Source organism: Nesoenas mayeri (assembly GCF_963082525.1).
Source record: "Nesoenas mayeri genome assembly, chromosome: 2".
Lineage (NCBI taxonomy): Eukaryota > Metazoa > Chordata > Aves > Columbiformes > Columbidae > Nesoenas > Nesoenas mayeri.
In genome coordinates this window covers 118,075,354-118,092,064 of record NC_137543.1, presented here as the reverse complement: position 1 = coordinate 118,092,064, position 16,711 = coordinate 118,075,354, and the positions used below count along the sequence as shown (strand labels likewise).

The 16,711-nt window shown below is 38.9% G+C and overlaps 1 protein-coding gene across 1 annotated transcript in view; it reads right to left on the bottom strand.

Moving 5' to 3' along the window:
- Positions 1 to 16,431, bottom strand: part of NPHP3 (nephrocystin 3) — a gene marked incomplete at its 5' end in the record, with an annotated part of 29,330 nt that extends 12,899 nt beyond the window's left edge. The window contains 15 exons of the mRNA XM_080339566.1: positions 62 to 144; positions 739 to 841; positions 1,544 to 1,641; positions 1,985 to 2,128; positions 2,998 to 3,112; positions 3,799 to 3,902; positions 5,125 to 5,304; positions 5,866 to 5,940; positions 7,782 to 7,929; positions 9,888 to 10,048; positions 10,772 to 10,905; positions 12,152 to 12,304; positions 13,777 to 13,927; positions 15,189 to 15,314; positions 16,084 to 16,431. Coding sequence (XP_080195692.1) covers positions 62 to 144; positions 739 to 841; positions 1,544 to 1,641; positions 1,985 to 2,128; positions 2,998 to 3,112; positions 3,799 to 3,902; positions 5,125 to 5,304; positions 5,866 to 5,940; positions 7,782 to 7,929; positions 9,888 to 10,048; positions 10,772 to 10,905; positions 12,152 to 12,304; positions 13,777 to 13,927; positions 15,189 to 15,314; positions 16,084 to 16,431 — 2,123 coding nt within the window. The remainder of the gene's footprint in view (positions 1 to 61; positions 145 to 738; positions 842 to 1,543; positions 1,642 to 1,984; positions 2,129 to 2,997; positions 3,113 to 3,798; positions 3,903 to 5,124; positions 5,305 to 5,865; positions 5,941 to 7,781; positions 7,930 to 9,887; positions 10,049 to 10,771; positions 10,906 to 12,151; positions 12,305 to 13,776; positions 13,928 to 15,188; positions 15,315 to 16,083) is intronic.
- Between the last annotated feature and the right edge of the window lie 280 nt (positions 16,432 to 16,711).

The window sequence follows — 16,711 nt, the reverse complement described above, 5'->3', positions numbered from 1 at the left end:
CCTACTTTATGTCTTCTAATTTAGTGATAAGCACAGTCATTTCAACATCATCTCAACTTACCAAGCAATGGTTTTGCCCAAGAGAGTGACATATAAAGCATTGCAAGTTGCGGCAGAACGACAATGTCTCTCAAGCTTCTTTTCCTACATTTGAAAGAAAATCCATGAGCCAAGATGAAATTAACCATACCAATAAAATGTTCACTGACAAGGAAATAGAAGTTCTAGATAAGCTTCTATCTATAACATCTCAAGACTGTGACATGATAACTACCACAAATAATACTGCTTTTTTGTAGTTATAGGAGCATACAAATGAAGGTGTCCTTCTGAATTTAAGATTAAAAAAGTAATGATCTAAACATTACATCTCTCAAAGATTACCTTAGAGAATCAGTCTCCAAGAGAGAGAGTTAAAATACCTTTTTCCCCACTCTGCCAATCATTTTTATAGTATTATGCAATACTAAACTTTCTATTGCTCTAAAATAAAAGAACATGTTTACAGCAATATGTGCAACTCCCCTGTTTTTGTGTTAATAATTTATGTTGTTCCATCTGTGTTTGAGCACTATGAGCCATGGGGTAAAAATGCTCAAACCATGTCCCATCTTGAGCAGTATTTACTTAGCTAAATATAATACTTCCTTTTGGCAGCTGTGCTTATTTCATCTTTCCATGTTTTCATTACAAGTTATATAAGAGTAAGGTACTTTAGAAGAACTGCAACAGACATACCTGCTCTTTAGTCAATTTAACATTTGCAAAGTTACATTCTGCACTAATGAGAGATTTAACATCTTTGGAATTCAGTGGATCGAGATGAAGAGTGGGCCACAACCTTTGGTAAGAGAGAACAAAGTTACATTCGGACTTAAATAAATAGCACACAAAAAGAAAAAAAAAAAAGCCATCAAAGTTCCGGAGCTCTTTAAAAATTTATATCAAAGCAGTAATTGAAGCTTGTCCTGGTTTTGGCTGGCATAGAGTTAATTTTCTTCCTAGTAGCTGGTATAGTGCTGAGTTTTGGATTCAGTATGAGAAGAACACTGATAATACAGGGATGTTTTGGATGTTGCTAAGCAATGCTTATAACAAGTCAAGGACTTTTCAGCCAGGAGGCTGGAGATGCACAAGAAGCTGAGAGGGGACACGGCCAGGACAGCTGACCCCAGCAGGCCAAAGGGATATTCCATACCATATGACATCATGCTCAGTATATAAATTAGGGAACATTTAGCTGGGAGGACTGCTGCTTGGAAACTGGCTGGGTATTGACTGACAGGTGGTGAGCAATTGCATTGTGCATCATCTATTTGACATATTAGTTTATAATTATCATCCACAATCTGGTTTCACAACACCTAAAACCTGTCCTCACTGCAGTTACAAAAGAGAAGCTTTCATTGTCTTCAGTGATTGCAAAACTATTCTATTATTCTATCTTGACAAATTTGGCAGTTTGCTCCTCAACCAGCAACTGTAATTTAGAATAACAACTCTAACCCAGGCTACTTTGAAACACTTCAGAAATACAACATACCTCCACGCCTGTGGACATGTTTCCACGTTCACTGATACAATCACTCTCACATTCACTGGCAGTGGATCTATCAGCCATTTCATATGCTTCTCAGCTTGCTTAAAAACAAATTTTGGTTACTTAATACAAAGACTGTTCAAAATAAATGCCAAATAGATTTTATTAACTGCACAGCTCATTGAAAGGAGTCTTACATTCTCCAGTGTCCTTAAAACTCATTTACAATTCAGTTCTTGAAATCAACCAAACAAATGAACACATATTTTATCTATAAAAATGAAATACTGTATTTTACCTCATCTGCACTTTTTGCAAAAGCATTTTCTCTACGTGTTCTTCAGAGCAAAACAAACATTAATATTTCCATTAGATAAATATAGCTGAACCTACTACAACAGTCAAAGTCTGTTTAGACTGACAAATGCTGTTTCAAAAACATACCTGTATTTGGTCAATAGAATCAATAATTATAATAATGCTGCCTTGATGACGTGCCGAAAGTTTTTCCAGCCAGCGAGGAAACTCTTCCAGAAGTTTGGCTGGATCCAAAGTCAGAGGTGACACTAACCAAGAGTGTTGCATAAGCTGCAGAAATATAAACATATATGACAAAATCTACCTTAAAAATAAACTAGGATAGTTGAAAGAAGTCCCATAGACACATACACACAAAAAAACAACCCTACATATGATTTTGGGCAATTCATCTAGTCAAGTTCACACAGAACTCTTTCCCTCTAGTATATGCAGAAAGCTGGCATATGCAGAAGAATATTTATTGAACTCATTGTGTAAATTCTAGAGAGATAACCTGAGTTTGCACAAAGGACAAGGAATTTGGAGACTTAAAGGGCTTAAAAGTTTCACAGGTTGAACAGGCAAACTTCTAAAATACATAAGAAAATTGGAAGGAGAGCACAACTGAGTTCATTTTTCTGAAGGTTTTAATCCTGTGAGGTTCTTAGTGCCACCCTGTGAAAGAAAAAGCTCAGACCCCGCTACAAAAATATTCCTCACTTATTCCTCACATATCTAACTCATAACTAAAAAATAAATAGACATAGGAGAAAAACTAGGCTAGGAACGATATGGTGCCAACTTGTGAATACAGCCTCAGGTTCCTAAACACAAAGCCAGAAGAGGTACCACCTGCCTCTCTCATTGGCCAGATGGCAGGAAATTTTGGAAGAAGCTTATATGGTTTTATAAGCCATCAATATAGGTCACTGGAAGCATAAATGCTAATGGAAATCTATTAAAATATCCCAGTGATGCTATTTAATTGATCTGCATTCAATGTATAGCATCAGATGCCCCCATTCTATAGTGCTTTAAATTTGTACTACTCTTAACTGATGTAGAAATCCTGTAGAGCAAATGTTATCTTTTGACATACACACATAGGCACTTTCCAAAGAATCACACAATGCCAGGTATGTAAAAATACAGCATACCTTTAAAGTAAGACGTTTAATTATCAATGCAGACTCTGAACTAGTAGACATGGGCCTCCCAACAAAGTGATAAAGAATTAGTGTGTTTGGCGAATGCTTCTGTTGCAATTGAATCCTAATGAGAGAAGGAAAAAACCAAAAGGCACATAACAGACTATAATTTTGCAAATATATCCCAAAGAAAAATGATCAGTTTTGCCAAAGGACAGAGAGTGTCTGACCTAGAGGTGTTCCATGTTTATCCTACAAAATAGGATAGGCATTTCTTGAGGTATAATTGAAGTTTTTATGTGAGATTTCACTTCAGCTTTCTACAGTACTGACAAGTGCCCTTCCTGGCATTGGACAATCACATGTCACTAAGCTTTCAAGAAGTAATGACACTACCAATTTATTTTTATGTCAGCAAATGTTGTCATAGCCTACAAGTGACCATAAAATGCATTTCTATGATAAATTATTAGGTTTGGTCTTTCCTTTATTTCACTTTAAAAGACTCCAAATGACCCTTCTTGTGTATCAGTGATAGACAACACTATTGAGCTACTGAAATCACTTCTTAACGCTGTGCAAAGACATATCTGTAGGGTGTTCCAACTGGAGCCAGGAAGATGTGAAAGGCAGTCCAGATGGCATTACCTACTCAGTTATTACAAATCTTTCCAGGATGCTTCTATAGCTTCATTGCTTTGTAAATGCTCCCATTTTCTCTCTAATTAAACTGATATGATATTTGAACTGTAATGGAACCTTTTTTCTTAAGCTACATTCATATAAAAAAAGAAAAAAAGGTTAAACTACCATTTTGACAGAAGAAGAGATTTCCCAGAGCCTGGTCCTCCTGATACAAGCAGAGGCGGAATTGGTGCTGGTGCTGCTACTAGGTCATTTAGACGTTCAAAATACTATTAAAAAACAAACAAACAAACAAACATCATTACAACTATTCTACTGTTTAAGGGAGATATGTAGTGCTTGGTGAAATAAACAATCTAGATACAAAACACATGTATGGATTTATTAAGGTAAGGGAATAAACACTGAAATGCTAAGAAACTGAATTAGTGTTACTACAGGTGAGCAATTGGGTACTATGTTTGTTCAGGCTTCCTCACGCCCATCTCCCCAAACTACTCCACTGCACTGGATATGGTTGCCTTCAAAGTTGCCATGAATGATATTTTGAGGCACACCACATGAATGCCCAAGAGTGCTGTAGCAGAGTTCAGGACGACAACAACACAAACCACCCTTCATCCACTTAGGAGAAATATTTTGTCTGCAAAAAAGAAGTGGAGGTGTATTAAGATACACATAGGTATTTTTTCTATTAATGTTCTATTATTTTAGTGTTTTAGAGTGTAGTAAAGAGGACACAATTCTCCAAACCATTGCCAACATACAAGTCATGGAGTAAAATAATACATTGTGCTAGTAAAATAGGGGTACTAAAAATTTAAATACAGTATCACAGAAACTGCATGCTTATGTTACATTGTAACATTAAGCAATGTTGTTCAAATAAACTGTCACATCACTTTCCACGATCACTTTAATGTTTTTTCTTCTTATATTCACTGTACCTTCCATAAATAAAACTGTTCCTGGTACCACCAATTTGAAATGTTTCAAAAATTTTATTTCAAGTAATAAGTATGGAGCTATTCAGCAGCTCTGTACTTTAAAGTTTCCTGTTTTCTTCTCATATATGCATGGCTGCTTGATGAGATGAAATCTTCTCATTAGTCATCTCTGAAAGACCTAACTCCAGCTGTCAAGACAGCTGGATTGCCTCAAAAGAATAAAAAAGGCATTCAGAGCCTTTTCTGTTGACAACCAAAGCCTAGGAGGACACCCTACTTCTGGCACACTGTTATAGTGCTTTTCCCCAGTGTAGGAATGACTGCTTCTTCATCAATGTCATTCAACAACACACAAAATGGCATCTCTCCTAGAAAACAAATATGTCATCTATACAAGACATATGGCTTCTTTTGGCCTAAGGAGTAATAGCGTCAAGGATACTCTCAAGACACAGCTTCTTCTGTAGAAGTATATCTTCCCTAACAAGAGACAGAACTGAATGATGACTTTCTCTTTGTCCATATACATTTCCAGTGCACTTACTTTCTCAAATCCCAGCTCACATGTTGAATTAGAGGCCTGCTGAAAAGCTTCCATCTGTTCCTGTTCATCATGTGCATCCCACAATACATCACCGAAAACTTCTTCTTCAGGAGCAGTGGACTCTTCCTTATTACCCAAATCCTTGCCTTCTAGTTCTGTCATTTCACACCCCAATATATCCTAAGGAAAAAGAAAATTACAAGGAGAAAACTGCAACTGTAATTCTTAACAGTTCAGGCACATTTGGTGTTAAGTCTCAATTTCACCGTATATGAGTGTGGCTCTACTAAGATCAATACGCTCATTTCCTTCTAGGCTAGCAGAGAACATAAATAAATGAGAAATTAGATGAAACGAAGTTAACTCTGAATGCACAGGTCTCAAGACATTGTTTATAGTCTTCTCATAGTGGAAGCAACTCACTGCAAGGAATGATATGGAGAGAATCGAATATACAATTTTTCCTTATGCTATAATACGGATAAAAAGAAATTAAAAGAGAATTTAGGCTACAGACAGATCTCTTTGCCCTGTTATTTCTACTTCTGTCCATAAAAACACTGCTCAGTTTTGGTTTTTATTTTCCACTTGCAGATTTCTTTGCTTGCCAGATATGAATGATAAAACACAAAAAGATCCTTTGAATTATATCTAGGTAGCATACAGTAATCACACTGACATAATTTAAGATCATAAATCAGAGAAGGAACAGAAAAAGCTGAAATGCATCATGTACTCTACCTGTTTAATTATCTTTTCCACACAACTATAGATCTCATATGCTCCTTCCTCCACACCTCCAATATGATCAATCATCTGAAAAAGTAAATGGCAAAGCATGACACAACTCTGAACCCGATTGGGAATAGTATCTAGGACTTCCAACAAAAACATTATGAAACACATTTAAATTCCATTCTGTTGCATTTCTTAGGTAGGATTCACTTTGCCTAAACTTTAGATGTTGGGCACCTAGTTTCAGCTGTTCTCAAGAGGTCTCTCTGTAGAGGGAAATAAATGGCAACTGATAGCAGGGGTCTGCTACAGGGCACCCAACCAGGATGACCGAGCACATGAGGTCCTCTATAGACAGACAGGAGGTGCCTCATGTTCACAAGCCCTGGTCCTCATAGGGGACTTCAACCACCCCAATTTCTGTTGGAGGGACAATACAGCAGGGCATAAGCAATCCAGAAGGTTCCTGAAATGTGCTGATGATAACTTCCTTCTCCAAGTGACAGAGGAGCCAAAGAGGAGAGTTGTTCTGCTGGACCTTGTTCTCACCAACAAGGAGGGACTGGTAGAGAATGTGAAGCTCAAGGGCAGCCTTGGCTGTAGTGACCATGAAACAGTGGAGTTCAAGATCCTTAGGGCAGTGAGGAGGTCTCACACCAAGCTCACTACTCTGGATTTCAGGAGGGCAGACTTTGGCCTCTTCAGGGATTTGCTTGGTAGAGTACCATGGAATAATGCCCTGGAGGGAGAGCGGCCCAAGAAATCTGGTTAATATTCAAGGATCACCTCCTTGGAGCTCAGGAGCAATGTATCCCAGCAAAGAGGAAGTCAGGTAAAACCACCAAGAAGCCAGCATGAACAAACAACGAGCTCCTGGACAAACCCAAACACAACAAAGAAGCCTACACAGGGTGGAACCAAGGACAGGTAGCTTGGAAGGAATACAGAGAAACTGTCTGAGCAGCCAGGGGTCAGGTTAGGAAAATTAAAGCCCTGATAGAATTAAAACTGGCCAGAGACATCAAGAACAAGAAAATCTTCTATATGTACACTGCTGATAAACAAAGACTAGGGAAAATGTGGGCTCTCTCCAGAAGGAAAAGGGAGACCTGGTTACCCAGGTTATGGAAAATGCTGAGGTACTCAATGACTTTTTTTTGCTTCAGTCTTCACTGGCAAGTGCTATAGCCAAATCACCGAAGTCATAGAAGGCAAAGGCAGGGGCTGGGACAATGAACAACTGACCACTGTAGGAGAAGACCAGGTTCAGGACTATCTGAAGAACTTGAATGTGCATAAGTTCATGAGACCTGATGAGATGCGTCTGCGGGTATTGCAGATTTCTGTGGGTACTGGCAGATTTCAATATAAGGAAGACATTCTTCACCATGAGGGTGGAGAGGCACCGGAACAGACTGCCCATAGAAGCTGTGGATGTCCCATCCCTGGAAGTGTTCAAGACCAGGTTGGACGGAGCTTTGAGCAACCAGGTCTAGAACAAGGCATCCCTGCCAATAGCAAGGGGGCTGGAACTAGGTGATCTTTAAGGTCCTTTCCAACCCAAACCATTCTATAATTAATTCTATGATCTATTTTCAGATGGGAGGAATCCCTCTGGAGGTACACTTCTTTCTCCTCAGTGGCTACAAAAGTACCTTAGATAAATAACTTTGCCATTTAAATGGCTAAATCCAGGCGAGAAATTCTATCCTTATAAAACAGGGATCTTTTTTTTCTGTGAAAATGTAGTCGCTTTTTCCTCCCCTGCTAATTAAAATTTCATAACATTCATAAATTTCAGCTTCATCAATCTGCTCGTATAATGAGTACTGAGTGTAATGCAATTTCTCCTAAAATCTGGGATTGTTAGTACTTGAGGTTGTTTATAGCAGGGAAATTCAACACTCTTCAAAATGCCATACCTTTGCTTTGTTCATGGAAGAAATTTGCTCAATTAGCTGTTGCACTGAGACGGAACTGACTCTGCCATCCTCCTTTCTGTGGTAAATTAGCCGGGGCTTTTCTTCTGGATTTCTCAAAAAGGCTTCTTCGCAATCCTCCAACAAACAACTAGATTGGAAATCAGCATTCTTGTGCTATATTACACTGCTGTAGTAAACAGTTCAATCAACAGGAGCTCCAAAGCTGGGTTTCACTGCAAAATCTAATTTAAAAGTCACATCTATTTACAACAAAGGGCAAGAAAATACTTCAGCAGAGAATTTAAGATAAACTCTGAAGCAAGAAAGAGTGAAGAGAGAAATTTATGCTACTTGTACCAAACACATTTAAGCCATTTATTAATTTCTATTGTTACTGCTTTGTAAATTAAAAGCTGAACTTCCTGTCATACCAGTAGGTAGAGTGAAAGGTAATTGCCATACGTGAAAAGAATATGGATTCACACAGAATTAATAAGCATCATATGCATGCTCTGCTATCACTTATTTGAAGGCTCTGTTCTATTCCTCGGTCTTTTTAGGAAAAGTCCTTTAGCACTTGTAGAAGAGTCTTTCAATTTATAGGGCTTGAAATACACACCTCTAAACTCAAAAGCACTTTGTATTTATACCTGTGAATGATATCTATGGATATCATTCCCAAAAATCTATTGCTGTTCCACAGAAGGAACTATAAAACTCAGGAATGCTGAAAACAGCACAAAGAATCTCTCAAATATTATGTTCTTTATATGAGCACTACAATTTTCATCACAGTCTATCTAAAAGAAACTCTCTAAGTGAACACTGTGGGGAGGAACATTCTTTGTGGTGGTGCTTTTTTGTTTGCTTTTTTGGTTTGTTTGTTTGTATTTTGTGTATGTGTGGTTTGTTTTCAGGTTGTTTCTGTTTTTCTATTTCTTTCTTAAACACCTGTGACCCACATACATAATACTGGGTTATTTAGCAACAGTATTCCCTCAGAGTACCAATATACCCTCAGCAGCTGACATTATCTTTCCAAGACCATAAATGTATGGCAGCTCTAGTCTTATCCCTCTACGAAAACGAATCAACATCTTCTGTGGTACCTGGATGTTCCCTGAAGCACTCCACTGTTGTAAATCTTAGCTACTAGTATCTTGTACCAGCATTTAATTCTCTGCAGACAGACGTTTTATTTACAGAAACAGGTCCAGCTAACACAAGAGCTCTAATAATATAACGGAGTTCAAAATCCCTGGAGTTCAAAATCTACCCCCAATATGAAACTTAATGCATACTAGTATTTTCAGATTTTTGCATTCATACAGATGTTTTGGAATGACCACTCTGTGATCCTTAATATTAACTTTTCTAATCCCTTTTTCTCTCTTCTTTAGCAAAGGGACACCCCTCCCTCCTCCAAATATCAAAACCAAACTCTGCCCAAAATTCCCAAATGCATAACAGGAAGAGTCCTAACACAATTCTAAAAGTATCCCTAGTTTGTTGTTTTTCATTTAGTAAGTCATGTTTCTTCTTCTAGAGGGTCAGGAAATTACTCATTGAACAAACAGAACACATTGCATCACCATTTATCATAAAACATCATGACTTCAGTACATTAAGCTGTAGAAACTTAGCATAACATACCACACAGGAGAGCCATGAAATCAGTCCAAAAAATAGCCAAAGATAGAAAACAATGTGGCAGAATAAACTCAAAATACCACAGACAGATGTAAGGCTAGATAAGCAAATGAAAAACACTGTGGACATTCACACCAGGCATCTTGAATTCTTAAGACTCCAGAAACACCCACGACAGAGAGCTGCCCTTGGAAAGCAAAATATTTCTGTATTAGGAGGACATCTTACTGGCTGTATTTGAAGAGAATCTGTAGCTACAAGAAAAAGGAAATGATACAAAGCTGATATATTCTTTTAACTGTCCATACTAGCAAACCTAAAGTTTGAAGGAGTATCACTTAGAAGACACTAGCTTAGGAAATGTACCAAGCAAAGCACCACATACATTTTAATATGCTGTGCATTTGGCATGAATTACCTGTTTCCATTTGCTTAGCTAGTCTGAAAAACACTTACCTTGGCAAAGTTAAATGCAGGAGCAAAATGACTACCGAACTTTTTTCAATTTCCCATTTTATTACATCCTTAAGAGGCCTTTCATTTTCTGCTGAAAAATTAACAACTTGAAAGAAGTACCCCATTGTTTCACAGATTCTCTGAAGTTTTGGTGAGTAGTTCTGAAAGCAAATTTTAATAACAGTGCTTTATTACTAAATATGCACGGCACTAAGGACTTACTAGATAAATCTCAGTTTCTTTTCTCTAGGAGGTTTCTTCCCCTGAAGTCCCTGACAATACTTTCACTAATTTCACTGAAATCAGGCTACACCTACTAGAGAGGTACTAGAAGTAGTAGGTACTACAGAAAGTGCAGAGGAGGGCAATGAAGCTGATGAGGGGTCTGGAGCACAAGTCAGATGAGGAGCAGCTGAGGGAAGTGGGGCTGTTTAGCCTGGAGAAAAGGAGGCTGAGGGGAGACCTTATCACTGTCTACAGCTACCTGAAAGGAGGTTGTAGCATGGAGGGTGTTGGTCTCTTCTCCTAAGTAGCAAGTGATAGGAGAAGAGGCTTTAGGTTGAACCAGGGGAGGTTTAGACTGGATATTAGGAAAAAATTCTTCATGGAAAAAGTTGTCAGGCATTGGAACAGGCTGCCCAGGGAAGCGGTGGAGTCACCATCCCTGGAGGTGTTTAAAAGGCATTTAGACAACGTTCTTAGGGACATGGTTCAGTGCTAGAGTTAGGTTATGGTTGGACTCAATGATCCTGAGGGTCTCTTCCAACTGAAATGATTCTATCATTCTGCTAAAGCTTCAAAGAAATATTAGACAAATTTCCAAGTAAATATAATAGTGGAAACAAAACACCATGTAGGTTAGCATAAGTTTGAGAGGTACTCACTCTAATGAAGATGTCCACTTCTGGCTGAGTCTCATCAGTACTAATAATGAAACATCTCACTGTGCTACTCCACAGCGAGTGGGAAAACAGAGGAGTAACTTGTAATAAACTGGCAACAGCAGCATCCCAATCATCTGTCAATGAAAAAGAAAGGCCAGTCTAGAGATCTTCACAATTGATTATACTACATAACAGATAAGTCATCACCTCTTAACTTTACAAATACTACATTTTATTTAAACTGGTAGTAACATTTTTACACTAATTTTATGAATTTGAATTTAGAGAAGCCTTATCATCTGATAATGTCATATAATTAATAATGTGGCAAAACAACTATGTTAAATATATTCATATTATCATTACAATGATATTTCCTTCAAATAGGATTGATTAAATGTATCCACAAAATCAAGCTGATAGTTGTAAAATAAGCTGATAGTTGTATAATAATCTCTTCTTGAGATAAAATCCATTGCTTTCTGTAGTACTGTATGTCAATTCCATACAAAAGCAATGAATTTTAAAGCTTTCTTAGGTTCTTCATTTTGTGGCAGGTCATTCTTTCAAGATAGGAGTAGATTCTCCTTTCAGTACCACAACGAATGATAAAAGGCTTAGTGGATGAAGCTGGAGCCACGACAGAGCAGACCCTCCCCTCCCACTTTGCAGGCACAGACTTCTGAATCAGAGCCTGAAGGATCACAGAAAAAAGGATGATATTGCCAGCAAGGTCAACCATATGCAGAAGAGGTTCCAGTGCCAGGACAACAGTGAGGGAAAGCAGAACACCAGAAGACAATTTACAGGAGGTCATTTGGGAAACAAAGTTCACAAGCAACAATTATTGGTAAGAAATTATCCACCACTGATTCACGTAACAATGCATACACCCTGGTCTTGCAATCAGGTTTCCATAAATGCCCTCCAAGTAGAGTCAAAACGCATGCAAATCCAATGAAAAAAACAGGGATGTAGTTTATTCTAATGCGAATGTAACATTCATATTCAGGAAGTAGAGAATTTCAATATAAATGGTAAAAAAAAAGCCAGCAGACATTGGAAGAAAGATTACTATCTTCCTTAGTCAACACAAGCAACAAAATGGTATTTGGTTTACTTACAATAAAGTACCATTCATTGCTCTTTGCTACAATCACTGCTGCACATACCACAGTCACTAAGTATATTAAACATAACTTAGCATGTACAGCTATATCTCCCTTTACTTTTACAGAGAAGAATTCCAAAATAACTCTTCAACCAAATAACCCCAGAATAGACAGGAAAGGAGATAAGAAAGAACAAAATTACTTAAGAATGGACAGAAAAATGACATAGAAACCTATAATCCCAGCAAAACAAACCACCATTACTTACCCCTGTTTATATTTGCAAATGGTCCCTCAACATCTATGGAGCTATGAGCAAATTCAGGCCCTCTGAATGACTGCTGAAGTTGCATCATACTACCCATGGATGGCTCACTTCCCAAAACTCCTCCATTCCAGTATTCAGATTGTGCCCCAGTAGCTAATAATTGGAAAACAACAACAAAAAAAATCCTCCTCATTGTCACTGAAAAAGATATATTGTTTAGTCTTAAATACCCCAGCTGAAACCTACTCCCATTTGCCACTGAACAGGATTTTTTCTCCTTTAGAAGATATGCTCACACCTCTTTGTCCTGTAGTTCTAAATGGGAGCTTGTCCAAAGTTAATGAGGAGCCACACTGCTAAAGGATGAGGTTATTTGTTAATATTTGTTATATGGATTGCTCACATCTGTTGACTAGCATTACAAATCAGAAAAACAGTTCACAGTATTGCTGTAGTCATTTGTGCACATGACAAAATTGATAACTTTTTTTCAGGAATGTTCCAGCACTGAAAATTACGAAGGGGCTGTAGGTGAGGACTGAAATATATTTTCTGTGCTGTGCGGAAGAGCCTTTCCAGTTATGTCTTCGTACGATGCTTGTGTTACACTTCTGCCAATCAATATACAACTTTCAAGACATTAAATAAATGTTTTGTGGAGAAAATCAGGAAATTGAAAAATACTTAGAAAAATATAAGAAGCGAAGTATGAATTCAAAAACTAATCTAACAAAAAAGACAGAAAAAAATGCGTAAAAGAAAACATGACTATCTGTACCACTAAAGTTCATCAAATGCATAATTACTATTCAAAAAGCCAATCAGTGCATTTTGAAATATTTCTGCTTTTAAAGATTGCATATTTATATTCCTGCCAAGATGTGACTGTGGATATAACTCAACAAGTAAAACAAAGGTTATGCAACAGCACCTGCATGCAGTTTCTCCTCAGTGGTGCAAGAAGCAATGGTAGCCGTCCTTAAGAGCGTTAAGGTGCTAACTGTTTGCTGCAACTGTTGCTTGATTTTGAATTAGAGGACTGATCATATACCTATCTGAAGCCTTCTCATGTTGTCAAATACCTCTTACAGCACACACAATGTTTTGCCTTTTATGACATTATGTTTTCTAGGGCTTCCCTTTCAAAAAATTATTCAATAAAATGACTCTTCTGTTCATATCATGTTTGTTAAATATCTAACTCTGCTATTCTGTAAAGTCCAGCAGCTGAGACTGGCATACTTCATGATCCATAGACAGTAAGTCTACCTAAGATTCCCTCTAGTTTCGGGTGTGCATTTTGGATTGTTTGCAATGCAATCTTTTCAGATCTAGAATCAGAAAACTCAGAATTGTTCACGGAACAATTTTTTTAAAAATGTACAAGTCACACTGTCTAGACAGTGCTCTGTTTTCTTCATCTATTCATTCATAAGACCAGAAACACAGGGTTCCCACAATCTAAACCAAGCTTGAAAAGTCAGCTGCCTTTACCCTTCAAATTACTTTGTTCCTTTTCACTTGGATTAATAAAACTTTTTTCAAAAGAACATAAATATATGTATTATGCTTTACTATTCAGAGACTTCAGTCATGTCCCAAAACAAAATGCTGGGGATTCTTACCTGTAACATCTGTACAATTATCATCAGAATCAGACTCTTCAGGATCAAACACATGGATTCCTTGGGCCTGCAGTCTCTGAAGTTTTGCTTCTAACTCTCGTTTGGCCCTCAGTAAGTCCTGAATCTCATTTTCTTTAGTTTCTCTAAAAATCTACAAGCAGGGAAAAAAAAAAATACAAACCATAAACCTTTTAAAATTCAATAGCAAATCCTGAATTCTTGTTATCTGCTTTCAACTGGAAAAATAAACTTCTAGCATGCCATTAGCAGGCAAAGGCAGGAAAATGTGAACAAGAAGCCATCAGAAGCCTATAAATGAGCAGAAAAACATCATTTTAAATGATCTAATTTTAAAAATTTTACCATTTTAAACCTTAGAGTACTCTTCTGAAAGACAGAAGTCTGCATTAGTATAGGAAGTTCATTAAAAACGGCAAGTAACTTTCTTCACCTTTTAGAGTTTATTGTCTTCTAAAATCACTACATATAATAATTTTTTTCAAAGTTCCCTTTTATTCTTCCATGTATTTTTTTTACATTTCCATATATTCTTGTATTTTTTTGTTATTGTTGCCGAAAATTAAATTTCCTAAGACAGAAAGTGATCAAACATTTCCAACTGTCCTGATTGTAAAACCTTATGATCATGTGAAGAAGAAAACACAGACTTAGATTTATATTCAAATAATCGAAATCTTCAAGCCTAATTTCCTTAAATAAGGTCAGAACCAATCCTCTTTTTATATATCTGCCAAACATTAACGCCTGTTACAATTAACGATATCAAGAATCTTGAAAACAGTGAAAAACCAGGATGTATTGCCCTGTTTTGGGTGGCAGAACTACCATCATCTGAAGGAAGGGAAAAGCAGAAGTATCACCTTGGCCTTTCAAGTCATCCCTCCAGAAAGGGAAAAGACTTTTGTCTTTAAGTGGCTATCATATTTTAGCGGCCAAAAGAGATGTACTATTACACACTTTCTTTAATGTAAGCTGTAAGTGTTAAACATGACAATGCTAAATATAAAATTTATTAAAAAAAAAATGGAATTCTGTGTTTATACATTCCTTCAGCATGAGTCAGATTACAGCCCATGTTTTCTTTTCACTCTCAAATATTAATGTATTCCTGTATTCAAACAACGCAGGAATTCAGTTTAAGATGCATCACTGCATATCCTCTTTTTAATATTTAAAAAGTTATTTTCTATTTATTCCTCATAGTTTTACAGAGAATTTTTCATAGGAACATCTTAAAGGAAACAAACAGCTACAGCTATGATACTCTTTTTTTTTTTAAGAAGAGAGGTCTTCATGAAAGCTGTTGGAGAAGAGTTCATTGGAGGAATGTGACCGAGTGACATGTATCTTTTTTTGGTCGTTTTCCTAGAAAAAGAAAAATCAAGCCATACCTTGAATTGCCTTTTGACCTTGTCTCGATCATGTTCAAAAGCAGCAGCTCTCTCCATGGCTTGGTATTTAGCTTCTAATGCACTTTCTTTCTCTCTAAGTATTTTCTGGTAAGTTTTCTGAAGTGCCTGAAAACATTTAATATACCATTTTTTCAAGTGAAAGTAACAGCTGATCATAGAATCATTTTGGTTGGAGGAGACTCTCAGGATCATTGAATCCAACCAAAAACTAACTCTAGCACTAAACCATGTCCCTAAGAAACTCGATAACACCTTTTAAACACCTCCAGAGATGGTGACTCCACCACTTCCCTGGGCAGCCTGTGAACCTGAAAACCCTTTCCTGAGGAATTTTTTCATGCCTGAAAACCCTTTCCATGAAGAATTTTTTCCTAATATCAAATCTAAACCTCCCCTGGCACAACTTGAGGCCATTTCCTCTTTTCCAATCACTGCTACTTGGGAATAGAGACCAACACCCTCCATGCTACAACCTCCTTTCAGGCAGTTGTAGAGAGCGATCAGGTCTCCCCTCAGCCTCCTTTCCTCCAGGTAAACAGCCCCAGTTCCCCCAGCTGCTCCTCATAAGATAAAAGCCTTTAGATTACTTTCCAGGGCTGACTACAACAACATTATCCCAGCATCCCACATCTCTCCTTACTCCAGCGAAGATGTCTGTGCATCGTGCTGTCCCCATCCCCAGCACCACACCCTGACGGCTCATCAGGATGGCACTGGGGCACAAGCCATTTCCCCACCATCCTGCCTTCTTTTGGAAGGAAAACCCATCTCAACCACCACCTCCGTGCCACAGCTTTCCTGGGAAGCAGAACAAGCCCTTCACAGCCTCCCGCATGAAGACGCTGTTGGGTTGGATGAGGGCGGCGGGCGCTACCTGGAGCTCAGCGCGCAGCCGCTTGTTCTCCCTGTCCAGTTTGGCCTCCTTCTTCACCATGGAGGCCACCTCGTTGTTCTTGCTGACACGGAAGATCTCGTATTCCTTCTTCAGCCGCTCGTACTCGGCCACACACTCCAGCTCCTGCACCGAGGCCGTCGACTTGAAGCTGGCTCCGATGAGGCCGCCCGGCCGGGAGGCACCGACGCGCCGCAAGGAGCCGCGCAGCAGCCGGGCCTTGGGCTTCACCTCCACCGGGATCTCGCAGGCCTCGCCGCCGCCGTACGTGTCCTCGATCACCTCTCCGACCCCGCCCGCCGGGCTCACCAGGGACGACGCCGTCCCCATGGCCGGGGGACGCCGCAGTCAAGGGAGGAGGGGGGTTAACACCGAGGGGAGGGAGCGATGCCTCCGGCGGGCCCTGACGGCGGGGACATGCCCGAGACGGAGTGCTCCGAGAGGCGGCTGCTCCCCGCCCCAGTCAGCGCCTCTCACCGCTCCCCCAGCCCAGCCAAGCCGCCGGCTCTTCCGAGCCCGTGGGCCATGGCCCGCTCCTTGCGGCGGCCGGACGAGGAAGGGAGGGTGGGAGGAAGCTGCCCTCAGGGCCGCCTCCCTCCCTCTGCCCCTC